Below are 24,155 nucleotides of genomic sequence, written 5' to 3' on the forward strand. Positions count from 1 at the left end.
CACTAATTCTTTGGGACGTAAAGAAAAAGCAGAGTAGGAGGGGAGTCAGGCACTCACAGACTGAGTGATAACCAACGTGTGACTGTAGAGTTTGCATGGAGCTGGAGCTGACATCTCTGGAGCCCCAGGCCAATACCTGTTCATCACATAAATATTTGTGGAGTGTATGCTTTCAAGTTACAGAAGCAATTTTCATTTAACTGTTACAATGTCTCATTAGCAGGTTATCCCATAGGGTAGCTCATTCTGTTGCCATTACAGCGTAATTGGCTCTTTCAGAGGACTTGATGTCAGTAAGAGCATGATGTCCACATCTAAGTTTGGGAAAAAGGTTTGGTTCTATGGCATTTTGCATTTTCAGTCCAAAAGACGCTCTCTGAAAAGGAGAGCTACGTGCTGATTCTTTGTTTCTGACGGAGACAACCTAAGCTGGGAGTGAGGAATTGATGAATTCTAAATTGACTTCTGTTGATGGTTTTTCTTTCTTTGTATTAAAACTTATAAGTATAGTTTTGTACCTCTTAAGTTAGTAGCTGTGCTAAATGTCCCAAATTCTAGTGTCTGTGAAGAATTGTTTCATTGTATGAAAGGCTATAACAGAGAAGCTAATACTGTTTTGAGTATTACAGTATTTTGCATACTGTTGAAACTTGTCACAGTTCCCACTAACCTGGACAGTTATTTTTGGATTTTACTGCTTCACATTGAGCTTCACAAGTTCGGTTGTTTGGGGTTTTTTCTGACCTTTTACATGTCTGCTGTAAGCTTGAAATTCCTATGCTAAGGTTTTCCAGTACTTAAAGGAATGCATTTATTTGGAGGAAGAAGGAAAGAAAGAGAATGCTTCTCAAATGCATCCAGGTTTTACAGTGCTTCTTTTAAAAGTGCTCTGGCAGTTCTTTTGGCTCAAGATCCTCTGCTGTAACCAAAAAAACCTCCACTTCCTGATTGTCCTTGGCAATTTGAGTTGCTGCCATCTCCCCGTGTCTCGCTGTTAAGCTTATATGGGGTGTTTAAACACGTTCTGTGACATGTTCATATTGGGGATCATTGCATTAATAGTTCATGTGTCTTCTCGGAGTTCAGGCCTTTTACCACCCCATGATGCTGTTGCTGGGGAATAAAAGAAAACTGGGCTCTGGTGCTGAGCTCACTAGTTAAGAACATTTCTGCAGAGAGCTGTATGGGATTGTGTGGTGGGGAAGGAATTAAACAAAAGCTGACTAGCTGTTCTACCCTCCTAAATCGGATTTACAGGATTTAAGCAAATCTGCTGGAATTCCTTGATCTTACTCCTGTTCCTTACAACTTGAATATTAGACCAGCTCTGGGTATGATTGTTATTAACTGCCTTTCTTTTTAGGCTTTCACTGAAGATCTCTTATGGAGGAAGCATTGATATTTCAGATGGTTTTGATGAATAGTAGTCCTGCCAGTTCAGGAAAAACAGGTTGAATTCCAGAGAGCCAAGAACATTTTAGAAGATGGTGCTTCTTGTTTAGAAGGGTCAATACAGAATAATCTGGAAAAATCAAGACAGAAAGACTCTGTAGGGAATCAGACTTATTATCATAGAACTGTGCTTATACTGGGGTAAGAAGGTGATCTGTATTAAATAGTGGACTTGGATATTTACAACTATATAAAACTTGCCCACACAAAGTTCAAGATCTGTTTTACCTTATCTTTAGATATGTGACCTGTGTAAACTGCCAGAGTTCTACTGGTATAATTTCCTTCTTGTTCTTCTCCACCTTGGAGAGGGCTATGTAACCATGAAAAGCTTTTGAGAATCTGGGATCCACCTTTCTCCAGAAAACGTCATTACATGTGCCAGAAAACCAGTAAGAGTCTTAGCAAGAAGGAAATAGTTCCAAAAGAGGACCTGCCACAGAGGAGACAACTGTAAAACCCTCCATCCTTGCACAGTTTGTCATTCCTCCAGAAACTGAATGCCAGACTTGGAGTTCTGTTGCTTTTGGTGCGCTGGTCTGTGTTTTCTTTAAAATTGCTTTATCTAGGAAAGCCTTGCCTGGAGAGGGAAACAAATTACAAGCTACTGTGAGAGAAATCCAGCACAGGCTTTTGCTAGAGGTTTTAAGCCCTATTAGTGTGTGTCAGAGGGATAAATGGATGAGTGTCTTACGGGAGTTCTGAAGGGGCATCAACAACCTCTCTACTCCTGACTAAGGAGCAGGTTTCTCTGAATGCTAGATTTTCTGTTCCTGCCTCCAGTATGTACTTTCCTCATGTTTTCACTGGAGTAAGTGTTCAAGATTCTGACACATTCCCATATTTTCTTTTTGCTCTTTTTTTGCCAGTGCTGCCTGAGAGTTAGTGTGCTGTAGCATCTAAGCTCTTTCCATCCTCTGATCATCTACTTCCCTCGCTACAAGGATATAGGAGATTTGCTCCTGATTAACTGAGTGTAACTCTTAGCCAAATGCACTCTGTTCAGGATGCACAGTGGTGCAAATCCACACCAGAAAGGGCTCCCTTCTACCACTCAGCAACTCCTGTGAAAGATTCAGCATGTTGTGGAATTTCCTTGCATTTGAGGAGTGACTGTGGATGAGGCAACACAAAACTGTCATGTGAAGTGAGTAATGGGCAATATGTGAGGTAAGAAAAAAAGAGGCTTTTTGTCAAGCCAATGGATTTTTTTATCAGCCCATTCCCTGTTTTTATGCTGAAAGTGTCTCTGGAAATGCTGCTCAGCAGACTTGTCCAGAAATGAGCTCATTTCTTAAGGTGACCTTCATGTTTCATGCTGCAGAACACCAGGAGTTAATCCTTCCAAAATCAGGACATAGAGGAAATGGACATTAGACTGAGCTGAGGAGCAGCACAGGGAATGTGTGAAAATATTTCCAAGATTGAACAGCTTCAAATGTTCAGTCAGGACCAATTCCCTTCCTAGATTTAATACTGTTTAAAATTTTCATTGTAGCCTCTAGCCCTAATTCATAAGCAGTAAGCTGAAAACACTAAAAAATCCCATAGGATTGCTCATAGCAATACAGTAATGATCAGTGCTCTGGAAAGCATGTTAGCGGAGTGAAAATAACTTCGCAGCCCAAAGTCAAGGAGACACACTTGATGGAAAAGATCTCTGGAGGCAACACCCATCTGAAAATTGGGAATGCACCCTGGAGAGGGCTGTGCCACCTGTGGGTTTTCCATCGGGAGATATGGAAGCTGCTTAACATAAAATTTTCTGGGTCCGAGTCTGAGGAGAGTTTGACCTCGGGAAGCCGCGAGCAGCTCATCGAGGCGGCAGGGGTGGGGGGATAAAGTCCAGATTCCTTCCAACAAGGCTAATCTCTGGCAAGTGTGCGCTCACAAGCCGTTTCCTTTGCCAGTTGTGCAGCCGGAGGTTCGGCAGCGGGACGCAGCCCCGGCTCCCGCCGTAGCTGTAGGCTCGGTGCCCCGAGGGGAGGAGGACGGGGCGGCGGCGGGGCGGGAGGGGAGCGCGGGCGGGCCGGCCGGGGGGCGGGCGCTGGCCCCGGGGCGCGGGGGGAGCCTGGCAGGGGACGGGGGGCGGGAGCGGGCTGTCGTTAAGCGTGCTAGAGAAATTCTGGGGCACGTTCTCCTCCCTCATTTCTCTCCCCTCTTTTTCCCGTTTCCGAAGCGAAGAATCAAGGAGGAGAGGTGGGGAGAGGAAGGGGAAAGTGAAATTCTAAGATGCTGCTGGGGACTTGGACCCCTTCCCTTACATCCCTTTCCCTGCACAGAAATGGAAGAGGTATCCCGCTCCCGCCGGTGCGGAGCGGCTAGTGCCCTGCTCCCGGGGAAACCCGCTGCAGAGCCCCGGGGAGGAGGTAGCCGCTGAGCGAGGGAGAACGTGATGCTTGTAGAAGCTTCTGCCCACTTCGTACAGGAGGGATGGAGGTCCCCAAAGTACTTGGGCTCCTGGTAGAGCTCTCGAGTCTGTTATCCTGCTTCAGATGCGTGGAGGTAAGAAATGCTTATTCTTCTGTCTGTTTGTAAGAAGTCACATGGCTCTTTTAATATCCTCACTGTAAGTGGATCTTGTTATTAGTTGAATATGTTTTCCAAAGCATCTAGGCAGCTGTGGTCTCTGGGAAGGACTAGGGGCTTGAGAAGGGATTTATTTTGTTGTCCATATGAAATTCAGAAAAGGAAATAAAGCAGGATGCACAAGGGCTTGCAGATGCTTTGGCTCAGGTTTCCGATGTTTCTCAGGCGCCGCAGTGACCCTGGCAGGAGAGACCCTTTGTTTCTGTTCTTTGCTGATTGACCGATTACCCCTATTGCTGTTGTGGACAGATGATTTGCAGCCATATGGACCCGGGGCAGTGACTGCAGCACAGGCCGTCTGCGCCAAAATTCGGTGGTGGTGATGGTCAGTGTTGGGGGATTTTGGAAGCTGCTATAGGAGCTGGCAGCAACTAATCTTTCATTAGAAGGGAAGCGTATTACTTGGACTGCAGTTCTTTCGTTTCTGGTCTGTCCCCAAGAAGAGCAGGTTCAGGCTGTCATATATAGCCTGTTCTTAGTGCAACCTATCCCTCTGTCACCTGCAGGCTTATGTGTGTGTGCAGGTGCACACTTAAAAGCTGGGAGTTGGGGTACCTGGATTGTGTCTCAGTCACCTGTTTGGTGCAGTCACAAAAGTGTAGCTTAGCTCACTTTCTTCTCTTTGCAAAGAGCTTTGAGATCCTCAGATAAGTCCTTCAGCGTTGTTGATTCACAGACCATTATGTGGGCTTGCAACAGCCCGATACATGCAGCTAGATGGATTTTTGCCTGAAAAGGGTTTTTCAGTTAAATGCTGTTTTATCTGTGCATCCCTTTGTGCATATGCACCTGAGATCTGATCTGCTGTTTCTGAACCATGTCAGGAATTAATCTTCAATATGCAGTGTCACATTCTGACTTGTGGGAGGGTGATGCTGGAGCTTGGTCATGGTTGTCAACACCTGCTGGACCATATTCATAACCTCGATTTGAAAATGACATCTGCCGTGAGTAGATGTCATTCTTAACAGGTATCTATGGGAACTACCTGCTTATTCCAGAGGTGGATTTGGTTTCATTCCAAATTTTACTCTTCCCCTTTTCCAGGGAGAAGTGACGCTGAGGGAAGCAAAATTACTGCATTTTTTTTAAAAAAAAAAAAAACAAAACAAAACATTTCCAATAGCTAGTGTTCCTTATATGCACACCTCTGTTCTGTGAATTACAACTCTTTGTTCATATAAAAGTATTAGCAATGTTCATTAAAAAGTATTTAGAAAAAGAATTAAACTACAAGGAGATAGCAGAAGCATGTACAGTTTCTTCCTTTTGCTCTGGATCTGTGAAGATCTTGCACCTGCCTGCATGCCATGTAATGGTGTTGAGTGAAGATCCCTATCTCTCAGTCAGCAGTCAAGTTATAACCACCAAAACCACTGCCTATAAGAGGAAATACAGTTTTGGGGCCAGACAGGATGCTGTAATTCTGAGGGCTTTGTTTCATATTTTTTGTTCTTAGCTATTTAACCCCATTTAGATAATAATACCATAGGCCATATTGTATTGTCATGTATTAAAACCCAAATCCTCAAAAAGCCTTGTTGGATTTTTTTCTTTAGGTGTTCCCCACTTTGTGCATGGATTTTTATTACTATTTTAACAGGGATCCCTGGGGGCATCATCCCACCATGTAGAAATATCTCTGCCGCCGTGGCCATAGATGGCTTGCCCTATAAATGGAGAGAGAATGAGTGGTTATTCATTATTTTTCTTACTGGCAACAATGATTTTCTTCTAGCTTTTCTTTCCATAGGCATCTCACTCAGTCTTCCAATTCTATTGAAAAAGAACAAGCAGAGCCCTGTAATGTAGCGCTTAGATCAAGGGTAAATCTCTGCAGGCCAGTAATTACTCATTTTGCTGTTAGTGGGCAGAGCTGTGATTGGATTTGAAGAGGAGCAATGGGGAGAGTGGGGACAAGTCTCGTTACTAGGGTGTGTTTGCCTAAAGCAGCAAAAGCCTGAGCTGCTTTTAGGACATGCCCGTGTTTATTTCATCGGATAATCATCTCTCTGCTTTTGCTCTGTTTCTTTTCCCAGGCTTTCTTGGGATCCCAGCCCAACCAAAACCATTTTCAGAGTGCAGGTAAGAACACGAAGTTATTAATTCAGTCATCAGGCACATTCTTTCCTGCAGTGGTGATCTGAGACCATTGGTACGATGAACCACTGCTACCTGGCGCTCTTCCTTTCTTTCCATTACTTCTTCAGTCTTTTCTACTGCCTCAATATTTGTTTCTCTCCTTCCCCAAAATGGCCAGACCACTTTCTTTTCTGCATGTCTAACACTTTTGCAGTTCCCTACTCCTCCCACGTGTTCTTTTCCTTTCATCTCTTTCTCTGCCTCAGTCTTTTTTTGCATGTTCAACTTTCCTTCCCTCTAATAACTACTGAATTCTCATACACCCCCCTCTGAGGGTCTCAGTTGATGCAGAGTGCATGGTTTCTTTGTACCCTAGCTGTTTGCCCTACACATCTTTACGATAGAAGGGTTTTCTGAAAGTGTTGGCTTCTTTTTGTTTATTCAGTGAATAGAGCTATAACTGTTATCCCTTTCCGAGTCTGCTCTTCCCATGTTACGGACTCTAAAAAGCCCACCCTCACGGTGAACCTGGTTCTTGTTTCCCTCTTTCTTATTTCAGGGTCATGAATGGAGAGTTTTCTTCTTTGTTAAAGACCATATTAAATTAATTGTTGGGGTTTCTTTGCATGAGATATTTCACATGCGCGCTGGCCTGGAATATTGGGACCTGCACTTTCCCTCAAAATAGGTTCCCTTTCCCTTCCAATACATTGCCCAAATTCAGATAAGCCAGGTGATATGCTAATGTGTATAGGGAACATACATACAATGTAATTTCTTACCTTCCTGCTGTGCAGAATGAAATTATAGCTAATTTTAAACTCTTCTTAGTTTCAATCAATTTAGACAGGCAATTAATCTTCTAAAGAACCTAGGATCACATTTAAGAGTATATCATTCAGGTGCCAAAGCAGGTGGAGAAGGAAGTGGATGAGTGTGTGCCAGGTCAAGTGCTGCTCCAAAGTGAATACACCTATTGAAATAAACAGTAATGGGAACTGGTTCAAATTGTCCATGTCTGGGCCCAGAGTTAACACATTTCAAAGGTCTGCCCGGGCAGTTCATGACTTGCAAATCAATTTGGTTTTTAGATAGTGCATATTATAAACATTCTTTGAGCAGCTGCCTTGAAGAGTGCTAGAATTGAAATCAAGCAAGTAGCAATCAAGACTGCAGACACAGGAGGTGTTCTGGGAGATCAGCTGGTATCTCCCACATTGTCTGAGCCTCGGTGTGTGATGCCTTAAGCTAACAACTCCCTCCCTGTACCCAGCATCCAGCGTGTGTGGTGTCGGACCTCTTGGGTATTACAATGGCTCACTGGCGGTCACTGAGGCCGGGGCAGTGTGCCTCAGCTGGGCAGAGTTCCCCGATTACGTTCAGCAGTACCCAGACCGTGGCTTGGGGGACCACAACCACTGCAGGAACCCAGATGGGGGAACTACACCCTGGTGCTTCTACCGGCTTGTATCGGGGGCCATTGGTTGGGCTAACTGCGACTGCAACCAAGGTAAGGGCTGTTGAGTGTCTCCGCCAGCGCCCAGGCTGTGCTGTCTTGGGGGGCCAGAAATATATGCTGTGTAGACTTGCAAGCAGCAGGTGGGACACCCTGTGAAAGAAGCACAGTACAATAGCTGTCCCAAAATGTCAAAATAATTAGGACCAGAGTCTAGCCTGTGTGGGAGAAGAACGTCTGTATATAGTAGGGGGTGGATTTAAGCTGCTGTAGCCATAATGCCTTGTATAGATGTTTTTCTTCTCATACAAGGAGACTTTTTTTTTTTTTTTTTTTACTGTTAACTTATGCCACTTTGAAAACAGTTGAAGTTATGTGGAAAACAATCCACTCCTGCTCCTTAAGTGTCCACATCAGAGCTCTCCTTGTGTAAGTGTAGCAGTTCAAACATAACAAGGAAAGATCTTCTGTGGCAAGGAAGGTCATAGACTTGCTTTAAAATTCCTCACAGTGCTGACACAAGGACTGCTGCTTACTTTGAGGCATGCAAGGGAGCTGAGCGCTCAAGGCACTGACTCCAGCACAGCATTCTTGAAAATGTTTTGTTTGTCTTCCTGTTTTCTGACCTTCATTTCTTTTCCCACATTTTGCAAAACAGTTGGAGTACCAGTTTAATAAATTAAATGACAAAGTCTTTTCCCTTGCCAGTGGAAGTGCTTTCAAAGATGGCTTCAATACAGTGAAGGACACAAGTGTAGGGGTGCTGTGTGCCTGCACTGAGGTACTACAGACAGCAGATGTTTCCTTCTCCCAATACAAAACTGAGCAAGGAGATGCCCTTTCTAAACAGTGGTAGATATTTGTAGTGCAGTGGGAATTGAAAGGGCATTTACCTTAGCACTTGCTTTTCTTAGAGGAATTAAAGAGGATTCACCCGCTATTACTGAACCTGTAGCTGTAGCAACAGTGACTCATAGGTGAGGTGGTTGATGGAAAATAAATCAGTGGAGCGTCAGAAGGAATTAGAGAACCTGTCATTCCTATGACCCTTTTCAAGGTAGTATGTAAAATCATCCCCATTTCACAGAAGGAGAATCCAGGAGCTGTGGTAGAAGCCAAGTTTCCTGATGATATTACCATGGCTTTAAAAAGAACATAGCACCAGCTATCCTCCCCAGCAGCCACTGCTGGAACCAGGAAGGTGCCACGTCTGGCACTCCTTCATACAAGTCACTTCAGTGACAGCACCAGCTAAACAGGGATGAGAGAATCCAAGTGCAGCTCAGCTCAGCTACATGCAAGTCCAACAATTGCTGGTCTGAAACCTCCATCAGAAGATAGCAGCCTTTTCTTTTTTTTTTTTTTTCTCTTCTGGAAGGTGCTGTGCGGTTGGCTGAAGATAGTAGTGTGGAGCTGTACTTCAGTGGACTCTGGGGCACCATCTGTGCTGACCACTGGACTGACTGGGATGCCAGTGTTGTCTGCAGGCAACTAGGTCTCAGGTGAGAACCTTAGCCTGGTTGCAAGAGTTAGATGCTCATGTGGCCTTTGAAAGAACAGCCTCTATGGTTACAGGCCCCCTGGCATAGAGTGTTGGCTGGAGGAGAGGAGTTAGTTTTGTGGGCTCATTTCCCACTTACCAGTATCCTCTCGTACTGTTTTCTTTCCATGGCTACGCCCAACCTCAGTCAGCATTTGCAAGAATTTTTTAAACCAGTAGTTTCTGCATGGGGCTCCCAACTGTGATGAGTGAGCTGTGAGATCGTATCCCTTTTTTAGTATTACCAGCTGGAGTTACTGTAGTGATCTAATAGAAATTTTGACAGTGTGAGCACTCTTTGGGAATCTGGGGTTTGGAATTTCAAACTTCCAAATAGCAAGGAAATAAGGTCCACAGAGAAGGAAGAAGGTAATATTTGGATGTTTGAATCTGATGATGGGTTTGTTCATCACTCTCAAACAAGTGTGCCATTTCTGACCAGACCAACTCCTCTGCAGTAAGTAGGAACACAAAATGGATTAGGTGGTGGGGATTGCTTTGCACTTGCTTGTACTTTCCCATTGGACTGTAAATGGCCACCCTTTATGCACTCCTAATCAACTGGGATCACTGGGATGTCAAATGGCACAATTGGACTAGAGAATCACAAGAGCTGTCGGTAACTTGTAAGTCAACCAGTGCTACAGCATTTCATCATTCTGTCACATTCTCTGTACCAGCGAGATCGGAACAGCTGGGAAGAAGAATCATCCTGGACCGTGGCCTGTTCCCCTGCACCTGCAGTCAGCAAACTGCCATGGGGATGAGGAAGCCCTGCTGCAATGTGGCTATCAGGAAGCTATTCCAGGAGCTTGTAACCAGGGAAGCGCTGTGGTAACCTGTGTCCCTCCAGAAGGTAAATCTCCAGGGGAGGTTCACTCTGTGTTTCTTGCATCAGTGTTGCTGATAAGATGTAAAATCTAATGTTGTGAAGCTGTGGAGAGCAAATCATTGGAGCATGTTCTTCTTTCACCTGATATACAGGTGGTTATCTTCCTTTCAGTGAAAAATTATCCATTCTTTCCCAATCCCAAATACTCAGTGGGCATACTTCTACAATCACTGATAGATGGCTGTTGCTGAGGACCACATCCCCTTTTTATCAAACCAGGTTTTTGTCTGCAGGCAGGAAAGTCCTAGTCACCGTAGCAGCCAGGTAAAGAGCCATCCCTGGACCAGCAGTACCCTGTACTGTGGCCTGCAATCATGGATACTTCTGGGGGTTCTAGAGGGGAGAATGTGGTAGGCTGGGACAAGAGCATCCCAAGAGCTCTTCTGGCTGGTGAATGGTTCTACATGCTGAACTGCAGGATGTGATTCGTCTCTGTCTTGTTCTGTTGTGCTCTCTTTCCCTTTCTTGAAGCACAGGTGTAGGTGCCCCGCTGCGTTTAGCTGGGGGAAAGGAGAGCTTTGAAGGGCGAGTGGAGGTTTACCATGATGGCAAATGGGGTACCATTTGTGATGACCAGTGGGACGACCGGGATGCTGAAGTAGTCTGTAGGCAGCTGGGACTCAGGTAATTTCCCCACTGTACATCATGGAGTGGTAACAGAAGTAGGCAGAATAAAGAATGTGAGAGCATGTCCCGTCACTCTAGTAACAGCCCTTTCTATAGGAGGTACAGAGAAGCCCTGGGAAAGATAATTCTGGAGTGATAATCTTATAAAGGAATTTTGTACATAATTCCTGTCAGTTTTATGGGTTTATGCTATGAAAACAAATAAAGAGTTGGTGCATCCCTATGTAAGGTTTGTTTATGTTTATCCCTGTTCATTATTTTTGCACACAGGTCCTAATGCAAATCTTCTTGGCCCCAGTGATAACTTGTCATGGTGATTTCTGTATATGAACTGCAGTTGCTTACTTGGTTAAGTTTAAACACCCCCAGTTTCACTGACTGCCCTTATCCTCTTCAGATGGGAAAGCAAGAGAGAGCACCTCATTCTCCTGTGTGCCATTCAGCCCTTAACATGGGAGCTGTTTTATGCTGATCATTCTTGAAAATCATATCAGTACAGAACTGTTTAAAATAGACAATCCAAGTTTGAGATCCCTCAAACTTTGGGAGTTTTGCCTGTTACTAAGATTGAAGCATCATTGTCCTCAGAACTCCCAAGCCATCTGAACTGTTCATGTTGCAGACAGATTTTTGTTACCTGTTGGAAGGTCTCATTACAAAACTCTCCAATAACATATTTCAGTTAACACTTGGCAACACCACTATGTCAGAAATACACATTATCTATGGGAGGACACTGACCTAGCGTATGAGAGTCCCTGTGCAAGGCAGAATCTGAGGGCACAAGACTGACCTTCCTTACTGAGCATATGTGTCTGTAATGTTTGCAGTGGGAACCCGAAAGCCTTGTCGTGGGCTCACTATGGGCAGGGATCTGGCCCAATCCTGCTGGATGAAGTGGAGTGCTCAGGCAATGAACTCTCACTTGACCAGTGCAAGAAGAGTGACTGGGGACAGCAAAACTGTGACCACATTGAAGATGCCGGGGTCTCCTGTGACCCTTTCACAGGTATGGATCTACAGCTCTATGCCAGTCAAGTGTGGATGGTCTTACTCCCATATTACATGGCTTGCTCAGCAGATAACCCCCCTGTTTGAAGATCCTGCAGGGCTCCTACACATGGCTCCCACAAGGGCTGCCAGATGTGGAGGCAGAAAGCAAGCAGCAGGTGGGACTGTACTGGAGTACTCGTGGTTTTCCCATGGCTTCCCACAGGTGGCATGGAAAGGCTGAGGTGAATCCTTTCTTGACAGATGGGCATGTTTGGGAGCAATGAATGTTTGATTTTTGAGTACCCACAGATACCTGTGGTTTTGGTTTCTTTCACTCATGGGCTGTACAGAGACTTCAGCAGTGGGACACAGGCTGTTTTTTTAATCCCGTGCTGATTGCTCACCTTTTCTTCTCCCATCCTTTGCAGAGGGCACTGTCAGGCTGGCTGGTGGCCGCAGCCCCAGTGAAGGCAGGGTAGAAGTTTATTACAATGGAGACTGGGGCACAGTGTGTGATGATGGCTGGACAGATCTCGGTGCCCAGGTGGTCTGCAGGCAGCTGGGCTTCAGGTAGGACTGAGAGTGTGTGTAGTGTCTGTGCTTCCTAATTTCAAGGATTAGATACCATCACCCTTTGCTGGGATAGGCTGGACCTTAATGCTTCAATGCTGTCTTTGTTAGAGGGGTTATTACCATTATACAACTTTATTCCAGAAGGATTAATAGGCATCTGCATCCTTTCCAAGGGGAAAAAAATCTAAATCTTCATTATCTCTTGCCTTGGTCTGTTTTGAAAGCCGATAACAGGCTTGATGCTGTCTTTATGAACCCCTCACCAAATTCAGAAAGTTCTCTTTAACATTCCTTAAATCTGCAGGTGTATCAGCTCAGCACTGACACTCCTTCTGCTCTGTCAGCTAAATGATATCACCCATCTACTCTGTCAGCTAAGCATATCACCTGCTTCAGTAATTGAACGAAGACCATTGGGGAAAAAAAAAAGAGTAGTATTAGGGATTTTTGTAATGCTTTTCTTTCAGCCCATTGTTGAATAGCTCCTCCAGGTATGAATTTGGGGAATATTTAAAATTAGGATACTGTAATTTTGGAGCCAGTAAGGGGTGGGGGACTTGGAGGGATTTTTAAATATGATTAGGGTATCCTTGCAAAATTTCAACTTTATAGACTGAAAAAAGACTAAACTAAAGTCTTCCCTTTGAGTTCAGATGCATGCTGTATTTGTCATCTCTTGTAGTACCTAAAAGTTTGCAGCTTTCTGCAGTTCGATTCCAGGTAGCTGCTTCCTATAAAAAGAAGTAGAATTACTTTAATGTTGATATTTCTGATGCCTCCTCTGCTATTCCCTCCCCGAACTGATGTACCTGGTGTCACGTCTGCAAAGCAGCCTCTGTGGTATAGCTGGCCTTCTGTGCTACTATGACTGCCTTTGACCAGACACTAGAAAATGGACTGGTCTGAGAGTGCTTCCCCGAAAACTGAAGCTTGTGAGATATACAAGCTGCTTGGTTGCCATCCTGTGTGTCACTGAGCAGTTTAGGTCAGGAGGCCACTGATATCACAGTTGAGGTTGGCAGAAGAGCTTCCCTCTGGGTCTGAGCTTGAGTCCCTCTGTTGAATTAATGAGTTTTAATGCATCTGGTATTATGTTCTGTTTCCTTCCTCTAGTGGTCCTGCTACCCTGGCCTCTGAAGGGGACTATGCTGCTGGCCAAGGCTTTATCTTACTGGATGATGTGGCTTGTGTGGGGACAGAGCTGTCCCTCCTGGACTGTCCCCACAGCAACTGGGGGCAGCATGACTGCTCACATGCTGAGGATGTGGGAGTCCACTGTTCCCCGGAGAGCAACACAGTCATGGATGGCAGCCTGGGTAACTTGCCTTGCCTCTTGCCCTGGACGACGGGGAAGTGTCACCTGCTGGTCTGTTCCTTTGGAAGGTCTTGCTGATGTGGGAGTTCTCCCTGTGCTGTTTCAGTGAGGGGGCTGCTTTTTGAGGACTCCCCCTAGGAATGAGCCCTGGCTGTTTTGGGGCAGAGCCGAAGAGCTGTGGCTCCACCAGACCTATGGCCAGACCTGCAGAGAAACTGAAACTGGGGAGAATTGTGTTAGCAGTCTCTAAAACAAACCTGAGGGGCTGAGGAATGGTGGCTGCCTTAGTGTTTCACTGCTCACTGATGAGATGCCGCAGCCCCATGTTTGTGGGAACACGGGAGCTCTTTAACTAGGCCCTGTAGGAAACTGGTGTAGTTACGTTAGTGTCACACCTCACCAAGACAATAGGACTTCAGATGTGAGGGGCTGTTGTGTAGAAATTTGCACTGTCTTGTGTGGATGGCACACTTTTAATCAAAATTGTGAATGTATTTCAAGTTAGCATAATTTCCTCATTTGTATGAGGCCTGATACTCTTCCCCCTTCCCTACTACAGGAGGCTTTCCAGTTTGTCAAACATTTTTTACTGAAATAGATAACATCCAACATTTTTGTTTTTCCTGGATGTAGAACTCCTCTGTTGCTTAGAATAATATAGTAGTTTTATAATTTAATGGGTTTCTTTCCCAGGCATGTTTAAGCTTGTCCACTCTTGGCTCAGGAGTTAATAACTTTCCTTCTGTTCTTGTCCTCCTCTTAACTCAGTTTTCATAATATGATCCACTAATGATTTCCTGTATGCATTAAATAAATTAATATGTATATAATCTTCTGATTCAGCACAGAGGTGAAATGTCTTCATATTAAAACACTCTAGTTTTTTCTTTTTTCTTTTGTTTCAAGCTTACTGATATCTGGGATTCATCTTTCCCTATAAAACCCAAGTTCTGGGCTCCTCACACTCCAGAGTTTTTGCTTGCAGTGACTCATGTTTGCTCCTGCAGGGCCTCCTGTGCGGCTGGTGGATGGAGAAAGCACCAAGGAGGGACGGGTTGAGGTATTCCTGAATGGGCAGTGGGGCAGTGTCTGTGATGATGGCTGGACAGACAGAGACGCTGCAGTGGTTTGCAGGCAACTGGGATTCAGGTAAGAGCTCTGGTACATGCATTTTACAGATAAAAACAGCTCTTGGGAATAGATTCTTTCTGGACCTATTTCTGGGGGCTTTGTTTCTTAGTTTTGGCATACCCACATGTGTTTGAGAGAGTAGGGTCCTATTCTCACTGTACTACTGTCTGTGTGTGGAGTGACACATAAATATTATTTCTCTTAAAATGTGCTAGTGCATCAGACTCACCTGCCTCCTGTTTACTTCAGATTAGCCACCTTCTCTCTAATTGCAGTGGTACAGCAAAAGCCAGGGCAATGGCTTATTTTGGCGAAGGCCATGGGCCCATCCATCTGGACAACGTAGAATGCAGTGGCACGGAGCACACCCTGGGGCAATGTGTCAGGTCTGACACCGGGATTCACAGCTGCTGGCACAGTGAGGATGCTGGTGTCATCTGTGACTATGTTGAAGAGAAGGTCCAAGACCTCAGGAGAACAGGTGACGTGCCCACTTCTGTGCAGAAATCTGGACCTCCAGTTGTAAGATCTCTGCATGCCTATATGCTTTTTCCCTGTAGTTCTTCTCTTTGGCTGAAACTTTACCTACAAAATAAGCATGTCCTGTCCTGCACCTCCTACCTTTTCCTTGTTTTCATTGTCTCTTCTTAGGAGCACAGGGTGCTCCAGACTAGTGTGAGGTGCTCCACCTATGTCAGGCCTTTGAGCATGCAGAATTTCTCCACAGCCAAGTCATCGAACCCTTCATTAGAACAGCAACCATGAGCACACTTTGGGTTTTAGAGTACTGAGGAAATAGCTGTAGAGCTCCCATTCCTGGCATAAGACCAGATACTGCAGGTAAACACCTCCACCAAAACTGAGGAAACCTATGGGATCAAAACTTCTGTGAATTCCATATGTACAACACAATGTGGTCAACTACCATGGGGATTAATGCCCTCAGGGAAGGCAAATGGTATTTGGCTCTTTGACAGCAATTGTTGATACTTTAAGCTGAAGGTATCTACCCAACTGCTCTAACTTTGCTGTGCAGGTCCAGAGTCTGGTGTGTGTGGGATGCGCCTACTTCACCGTCGCAAGAAAAGGATCATAGGTGGAAACAAGTCTCTCAGGTACTACCCTGTAATTGCCAGGAAATTCAGAACTGGTTCCAGCTTTCCTACAGGCTCTGGAAATAGCCTGGAAAATGCTGAGTATATTAACACATTTTCACTGGTGATTTTTGAAATTGATTTGAACCAGTGGGCCTATCTGGGGAAGAATGCACACCAGCTGAGTCCAGATGGGGCAGAGTGGATGCGAAAAGAGGAGAACAGCTCCCATGTGTGTGATACCTATAATTTCTCTGTTTCTTCTTCAGAGGCGGTTGGCCGTGGCAGGCGTCACTACGGTTGAAGGGTTTTCATCAAGATACTCGTCTGCTGTGCGGAGCAACGCTGATCAGCAGCTGCTGGGTAGTGACTGCAGCCCACTGCTTCAAAAGGTGTGTTTGCACGCGGAGAGCCCCAAGGGATACTCAGCAATGAACAAGATAACCTCATACAAGGTTATCCTCCTAGCCCGGTAGAATCACATGAGCAAAGTTTCTAAACCAAGACCTTCAGATTATGATGTGTGTGATCTTGGAGCACTTATGGGGATGACTCAATATAGACTTGATTTATCCTTCACTGCTTACATCTGCCCTCTTAACTTTGAGGCTTTACCACTTAAAGGGAACTAGCGTTTTGCCATTCTTCAGTGCTTTAAGGAGCTGTGAACAGATAAGATTACAAGCCTGTTCCAACTGTTGTAGCCCTTTTTATAGGAAAAAGTCCTGTGCATGGTAAACGGTGATTTGGGACACCCATTGACTGTAACAGCTGGCATTATCACATCCTCTAAAGAGGTCCCACAGTCCTGTAGCTGGCACTATTTTATCAGTTTGTGAAGAAGTGGTTCAGTCTCATGGCAACTGAGGCTTGTGTGAGTCTGTTTCCCTCTTAGTAGGAGCATCAAGATCTTGATTCTCTCTTTTTCCAGGTTTGGTGTCGATGTGCGGCGCTACCTGCTGCGGGTGGGCGATTACCACACAGGTGTGAAGGATGAGTTTGAGAGGGAACTGCCTGTGGATCAGATTGTCCTCCACAGGAACTACTGGGCTGGCAGCAATGACAATGACATTGCCCTGGTCCGGATGCGGGGCAGAGAGGGGCACTGCCTCTCATTCAATCGCCATGTTCTGCCTGTCTGCCTGCCCAGCAGGAAAGAGAAGTCTGACATCAACAGGCAAGCCTGCATCATCTCGGGCTGGGGAGACACAGGTGAGTGATAGGGCTTTGAGAGGCAAGAAGGGTGGGGGACTCTGGGTTCAGAAGCCTACATGGGCCATTAATTTATGCCTGCACAGCTCAAGGCCATGTTCTTACTTCTCCTGTTGTCCGTGCCAGCACATGGTGTGTTAAGGAGTGGGGAGGCGAGGTGATTTTTGTGCCATTGTGTTTTCTGATTTTGAGGCTTCTTGACCCTACCCATGGGGTAAGTTTTGCTTGTCATAGCATCTTTTTGAAGCTGTGGGAGAGAGCAACGCTGCCATTTGGCCACAGTCCTCTCTTTCTTCCCCTTTCTACACACATGTTTGCCCACAGCAGACTCCTTAGGCAGCAGAATGTGCAAAGCTGGTATACAAAGCCTGTGGGAAGCCCCCATGTTTCCATGACCTCCTGATTCCTTCATGATACTGCAGTAGTAAAGTGGGGGCTTAGAGGTAGAAGGAATCTCTCTTGGACTACCTTGCTCAGTTTCCCTGGCTATTGCTGCAGGGACAGCTGGGCTCTGAGGCTGGTTTCTGCACTAGGGTCAAGACAGAGCCTGTACCTGTTCCCTTGCAGCACATTACTACGGAGCTTCCTAGGTAAAAGGGAGCAGGGAATATTCTAGAAAGTATTCATGATTAAATACTTAAGTGTCTTGAGATGACGTTTTAAAATGCTAGGCTTGGTGGCTTCCTGACATGTATGTGTTACCAAGGTCAGGAGACAGTTTTAAACTCTAAACAAAGCTTTATAACTGGTGGTCCAGTCCTCCCACATTTGAGGATCAGAGGTGCAATGCAGGGCTTGGGGCAAGGAGGCCTTTCTGGGGCTGCTGTGACTGGAGCAAAGCCATATGTTCAGAAAGACTTACTGCCAAAAGGCAAATAGCCCCAGGAGCTTGTCTGCTGATTTTGGACTCGCCCTTCCTCCCCAGCTGTTTCCCTAGCAGCTACCCCAAGTGTTTGACTGCAAGTATACGTTTGCCTTTGGAGGCAGTTGTGCCAGGTGCACGTGTCACTTTGGGGTGTCTGGGGATGATCAAGGAGCAACTTAGCCATGTAACTCCCTTAAGCTGTACTGGGGCTTAATGGCTAGAATCCTTCCTAAGCACCAAACTCAGCTTGCCCAACGAGAGGGCCAGTGACCTTGTGAACTTATCATAAACCTTGGTCATTGTTACTGGCAGAAAGGTTGTTACTCTAATAAAGCACGTGAACCTTATGTTCTGAGCAAGTCTGGGTTAATAAAGAGATTTGAGCAAATAGAGACAAATCTAGCCAAAGAAGAAGTAAGCTCCCTCTGAATAATATTTGGATGCCTCTGAAACATCTTCCAAAACTTCTCTGAGGACTGAGCACTTTACAAATATTACTGCATTTATTCTCTTGAGAAAATACAGTCTTTGTTTTACAGAGGAGGAAATGGAGGCTCAAAGAGGTGAAATAAATTGAACAAGGTTCAGGTTACTTGTTGGCAGAACTAGGAGTAAGACTCATCCTTTGATCTAACCTTTTTCTCCAACCTCTTCCCCATTTCTTTGATCTTACAGCTCTTTTTTGTGGTCTGGCTTGGCAGCACTGTTTCCTGAAGTTCTGGTGGTTCAGAGATGCTGAGCTTGGCCTATTTCTGCTCCACAGTCTTGACATGAAATGTACAAATATCTGGTTTTGCGCAGAGCACCATTGCTTGAGGTCACTGCTGTTGTCTGTAGGTGAATTGGTTTGGCTGGTGTGTTCTGTTCCAGGAAAGTCCTACTCGAGAACCCTGCTGCAGGGGGTGGTGCCTCTTCTCCCGCGGGAAGACTGTGAGGTCCGTTATGGGCAGAAGTTCACTAACCGCATGATTTGTGCTGGGAACCTCTCTGAAGATAAACGAGTGGACAGCTGCCAAGGTGACAGTGGAGGGCCACTCATGTGTCAGACATCAAACGGACGCTGGATCATTTTGGGGGTCACTTCCTGGGGTTACGGCTGTGGTCGGAAGGATTCCCCTGGTGTGTACACAAAGGTCAGCAAATATGTACCCTGGATCAAGAAAGTGACCAAGCTAAAATGAAAATGTCTGAGCTCTAGGAACCTCAAAGTATGGTCCTTTTGCCCTGCGGCAGCAGAAGGCTGTGACTTCTAGCCTGTGACTGATGGAGATTTCTTTTGTCGTTGAACTGTAGAACTGGGAGAAAAACAGTTATGGCCGATTCCTTAAAGTCTTTGTTTTCACTTTGGTCTGTAATCTCTGAGCAGAGAAAGCAGGTGCATACTGGTAAGAATGATAAGTCTATGTTGCTCTGATTACCTGAGTCCTGTAAAGCAATCACACTTGTTTCTTTGCCGTAGCACACAGAAATGGTAGAAGTGGAGAGATACCTGCCTGTGTAAATCTATAATTGTTTTTGTATGTTTGCACAGTTGAAAAACACTACAAGGAAAGATGAGATGCTTGGAAGATGGCACTAGGCTCTGGCATAGTGGAAATCTTCAGATATTTTTTCATAACAGCTCTCTTCAATTCCAGGAATCATAAGATTTGACCCAAGCTGAGGAACAGGCCAACAGCTGGGTTTTTTTCCTTCCCTGTTATGTCTCTAGGGGGAACCTTTTCTCTTCTGAATAGTAGGTCTGCTCCCATATGATGCCTTTAAAATGTCTGTCCCTGCTAAGAGATGCTTGTCCCTCCTGCTGTAATCCTCTATCACACATTTCCAGCTGCCAGATGCTATGGTTTTATTGCTGCTTTACCAATACAGTGATTCTTTTGTGTGGCTTTTTTTTACTTAAAGCAGCATCTCCTAGAATCAGTTGTTGGTGTGAGAGTAAATCTTCATTTTTAAGAGACAATAGCTTTCTTGCCCTCATGATTACTACAAAGAACTTAAAAATGTGACCTCAAGAGGCTGAATAGTCACGTTATTTTTCTTCAAATGTAGTGTTAATCTCAAACATTCAGGTGTTGAATCATGATTTAACAGCACCGCAGAGAGTTCCTCTTGGTACCTCATTCATCATAGTTATTAGCTGCCCTTTATTGGTGATGTTAGTCTTTAATATCTCTGTGCTCATAGTTCTCCCATGAAACATGGAAATACGCCTGGGGTGTAGATCCACCTCGAGCAAATTACTCCTTGTGTAAAACAGTAAGTGTGCTGCAAAGCAGCTTCCTGCTTTCCCAAAGTGTGTCCTATTCTTGCAGCCTCTGGGCTATGCTTCCTCTCTTCTCTTCTTTGCACTACTTCTCTTTTCATTCCTCTCAGTGGGAGTAAACTGGCTTAACTCAGGAGTATGCAAGCACTGCCATCAAGCTGTAGTTCTCAGCCTGGACAGAAATAATGCTGAGAGAAAGCAGGGGTTATCGAATACTTCAATTGCTTCCTTCCCTGTCATCCAAACAAATGAACATAGTTTCCTCTTAGGCCTTAAACCCTTTTGAAAGTTAATTTATTATTCTTGAGTAGGTAGCAAAATATAAAAATAGACAGAAGGGCTAAGTGCATTAACAGTTGTGCAGTGCACAGTGTCTTCTCACTGTGTATAGACAAGCCAGAGAGAAAACAGGCCTGCTCAGGAGCAGGGGCGATAAACTTTGATGTATAACCAAGGACCTGAACATGGGAATACAGGATGGGACACATGGAACTTGTGCCAGATGTGCATGTTTTGGGCTTACTCGTGTGCTGTTGGGTAGGCAATGACTGGGTCAGGCACTGGCCTGCTGTCTGGAAGGTCTGCACTCAAGGTACTGAGGTATTCAGTACCCAGATATGGCCAAGGCAAGAACAGAAGGCAGAGCACAGCCTGTGGATTAGCAATGTCATATTACAGGGCATGTGGTGACAGAGTCCTAGAAATTGCCTTGGATTCAGTAAGTAGGGATTGCCTAATGCTTTAATTTCTCCTCTATAAAACAGATTAATGTAAAGGTGCTGACCTAATTAGGTGGCTGATTTTTGTGTGTGAATGTTAAATGAAACAGTTCCATTTACCCTCTCCAGGGATTATAGGATAGTTGGGTTTCCAATGTTGCAATGGACTGTTTAAAGATCCCGCTTGGAAACTTTATTTTAAAAAACAATTGTAGAAATCTTTAAAACATGAAATGTCAGAACCCATGCAAACTGGCCTGTGAGACAGATCTGATTTGTTTGTGCCTCTTCTTGAGGGGGTGAATGTCTGCAGTGCAGCTTGTGCTGATAACCCTGTTTGAAGTGCCAGGCCTGATCCTTCGGCAGCGCTATGCTTGGCTCCATGCTGGCTGCGTTGTCCTACAGCTGCTGGCAGAGAGTCCCTAAGGCGCAAGCTGCAAACTGTTCCTTATCTCCCAGGAATTAAAATGACAGGAGGACTGAGGGCAATTATGCCACAGACCTCTGGTCTTGCTGGGGATTAAATGCCAACTTCCACACTGTCAGCAATAGTACCTGTCTGGGAAACATGGAGGGATTTGGCTTTTACCTTCGGCCTTTCCCAAGCCAGCATGCTACAGCAGCTCAGATGGAGTTTCTGTGCCTTGGGTGCTGTCACATCTCTAGTTTAACCTGGTGTGATCTTTCAGTTTATACCCCTAGCCCCAACAGGCATAGAAACACCCAAAGGATTGAAACTATGAGGTTATTTCCCTAAGCCTACTTAGCTGGTTGCCATTCAGGAGTTAGAACACATTACCATGTAACACGAGTGAGATGCAGGCCTGGCATTGTCTTCTGAAATTCCCATGTTCTAGTTCAAAATATTTCTTTCTCCTAGATATTGTCACCATGAAAGCTGTGAGAATCCTTGTAACTAACATCCCGTGAGTCCTGCATGAGCCAGGAGGAGGGAAGGAAGTATCCAATCTCCTTCACCTACTTTTACACCTTACTGGTACCATAGGCAAGCCTGCCAATACTCTCCTCAGCTGTCCTGACTTGTTTCAGTGCACCACTGTTGCTCTTTACTGTTTAAACTGGGACTGTGGCCCAAACCAAACTCGCATGCTTTGCCACCGAGGCTTACTGGGACTGCCTGGTTGACTAAGCAGCACTCAGCTGCCCTAGGTCTGTATTTCCTACCTAATATTGGCCAGCAGCAGATATTTCAAAGGACAGTACGTGTGAGTTTGTACTGAGCACGTTTTAACAATCTTTTCTTATGGGGAATTTTGTTCTTGGCTCATTTAAATTAATTACTTCCATTACTATTATTATCATTAAAAATAGAAGTACAAGTACTTGGTCCTCTAGGTGCTGTACAAACACTATGCACTATCCTTTTGTGATTCTTTTTTTTTTTTTTTCTAAAGCATGAGAGTTTTTATATCCCTAACTTTTAAAAAACTATTTAATGTAACCAGCCTTCATCTTCCATATAAATGTTTAATCCTGTATTTAATCCAACTAAGCGCTCAGCCTCGATATTTTCTGGCAATGAGAACCAATATAATTTTATTCTCCATAGCACGTAATTTCTTTTTATGGTTCCTGAATTAATTGCCTTTTGTTTTCATTCAATCCCATCTGTCCTTGTGTTCTCAACCATGAGAGGAAATAAGGGGCCTGGCTTTATATTCTCTGTTGTCCATTATTCTAGAGATAGAACCTTTTCTAAACCGTGGCTTCTCTATCTCTCTTCAACCCAAACTGTCTAGGTATCTGATAACACACTGACTGTCTCTCCACGTCTTCTCCTTCTGCTGGATCTTTAAGCTTTGGTAACCAGAACTGAATGAAGTTTGCCCAGGGAGGCTGTGCCATCTGCTGATTACTTTCAGTATTATTTTCTATAGTAGGCAATGCTGTAAGTGATTTCAGCGCTCTATGCATATTATGTATGTATGCTGGAGCTAGCTTTAGACTTGCTGTTGTGGTCTTGGTGGCAGCCTAGCTACAAGAGGATGAAAACCCACCAAGGTGAATTCCTCCTGTTCCTCGGGCAGGTGCAGCAGCCCCTCTGAACCCAGAGCAATTGCTGTAGGCACGTCTGGGGAGCGTAACACAGCTCTGGGTAGGGACCACCTGAATAGTTGTGTAGAGCCTTGCCTTGGCTGACATACCTGTAGGGCTGATACAGTCTGTCTTCGCAGCTGTTAGTCTGTTGGATAAGGCTATTGAGACCTCAGTCACTGCTGTTGGTGGCTACACTGTGCCACATGGGTGCTGTGAGACAACTTCCCATAGTAGTGTGGCACACACTGGTTACGTGAGAAAGGGAACGTCACTATGACTGGCTGAAGTCATTGGCAGGAGTAGGAACATGGCTATGGTAAGGGTCTAAAGAGGAGATATTAGTGCTCCAGGTATCCTTCTTTGAAGGAATACCCCAGTGCTCTACAAAGGCTGACCCAGTGCCAGTCTCTTCCTGACCTGCAGGATCTGCATTGGTGCCCTTATCAGCCTTGTCTCGACACCAATCCAGGCTCTGTCCAGCTGAAGCTGGACTAAAGATATATCCCTTTCCTGTAGCTGAACACTGTTCTGATGATTTCTGTGAATTATGTTCTATGCTGTAATTAATCAGGCAGCTATTTATTAACCTGGACAGGATGTTGATTACCCCTGTAATCCTTGTACGCTTGTAGCAGAGAATAACAGATCAGTTTCTCAGTGGTATTAGTGGAGGCATTGGTGAGGAACCAGGAACATGGATATTTGCTATCTCAGGGGTAAGAGAGGTGGGTCTGTCTTCCTTCCTTTCTGAAGCTAATATCCAGAAGTCTCTTCACCCTCAAAAAAGCTGCAGTGATCCATCAACCACTTGAAGACTGATTTATATGTGTATATTCAGCAATCAGATGGAAGCTTTTGAGAAATTAACTGCACTGTAGTATTTAACACCATCTTGATAGACTTGACAGGAGTTTCTTGCAGCTAGAGGGAACAGAAATGACCCCTGGTGGTAACCAGCTTGGGGCTGCTCCTTGTGGAGTGAGGCACTGTGACCCGGACCAATGCACATCTCTTGGGCTATATTTTTACCTGTTCAGAAAAATATTTAATTTCCCACATCAAGAAGAAAAACTTGCTTGTGTAGTAGCCCACTCAGTTCTATTAAAATCCCTTTCTACTAACCAGGGGCTGAGGACCTCTGAAATCAGTCAAGTGCCAAAACTGTCATGTCCTCTGGATCAACACCAATGGCTCACAAGGTATGCTAATAAATGGATTATACTGTGACTATGTGGGGCTCTGTTTTATTTTTAATAAAGGAATCTGTTCCAAGGGCAGGTTTTAAGATTTTTTT

The 24,155-nt window shown here is 45.0% G+C and overlaps 1 protein-coding gene across 6 annotated transcripts; it reads left to right on the forward strand.

The window, feature by feature from the left end:
• Positions 1-2,314: 2,314 nt before the first annotated feature.
• On the forward strand, positions 2,315-24,088 carry LOC104358539 (neurotrypsin-like). 6 transcript variants are annotated; one of them, XM_032982131.2, is made up of 16 exons: positions 2,315-2,599; positions 3,735-3,957; positions 6,081-6,126; positions 7,397-7,633; positions 8,958-9,081; positions 9,800-9,975; positions 10,488-10,635; positions 11,469-11,647; positions 12,060-12,201; positions 13,318-13,520; positions 14,527-14,668; positions 14,926-15,131; positions 15,687-15,765; positions 16,014-16,136; positions 16,676-16,956; positions 18,692-24,088. In XM_032982131.2, exons 2-16 carry the CDS (start codon positions 3,886-3,888, stop codon positions 19,000-19,002), a joined length of 2,469 nt encoding a protein of 822 aa, XP_032838022.1. In that variant the 5' UTR covers positions 2,315-2,599; positions 3,735-3,885; the 3' UTR covers positions 19,003-24,088. The 6 variants fall into 6 exon arrangements, with proteins under 6 accessions (XP_032838022.1, XP_042658789.1, XP_042658732.1 ...); XM_042802855.1 differs by lacking the exon at positions 2,315-2,599 and adding an exon at positions 3,358-3,424; XM_042802798.1 differs by lacking the exon at positions 2,315-2,599 and adding an exon at positions 3,371-3,415.
• Positions 24,089-24,155: the final 67 nt, after the last annotated feature.

This window comes from Tyto alba, unplaced genomic scaffold (assembly GCF_018691265.1).
Source record: "Tyto alba isolate M040663 unplaced genomic scaffold, T.alba_DEE_v4.0 Super-Scaffold_1, whole genome shotgun sequence".
NCBI classification, from domain to species: domain Eukaryota; kingdom Metazoa; phylum Chordata; class Aves; order Strigiformes; family Tytonidae; genus Tyto; species Tyto alba.

Bases quoted from the DNA above. Each gene is read 5' to 3' on its own strand.
- LOC104358539 (XM_032982131.2), top strand. From the start codon at position 3,886: ATGGAGGTCCCCAAAGTACTTGGGCTCCTGGTAGAGCTCTCGAGTCTG. The intron at 12,202-13,317 runs GTAGGACTGAGA...TCCTTCCTCTAG, and splicing joins TGCAGGCAGCTGGGCTTCAG to TGGTCCTGCTACCCTGGCCT. The intron at 13,521-14,526 runs GTAACTTGCCTT...TTGCTCCTGCAG, and splicing joins AGTCATGGATGGCAGCCTGG to GGCCTCCTGTGCGGCTGGTG.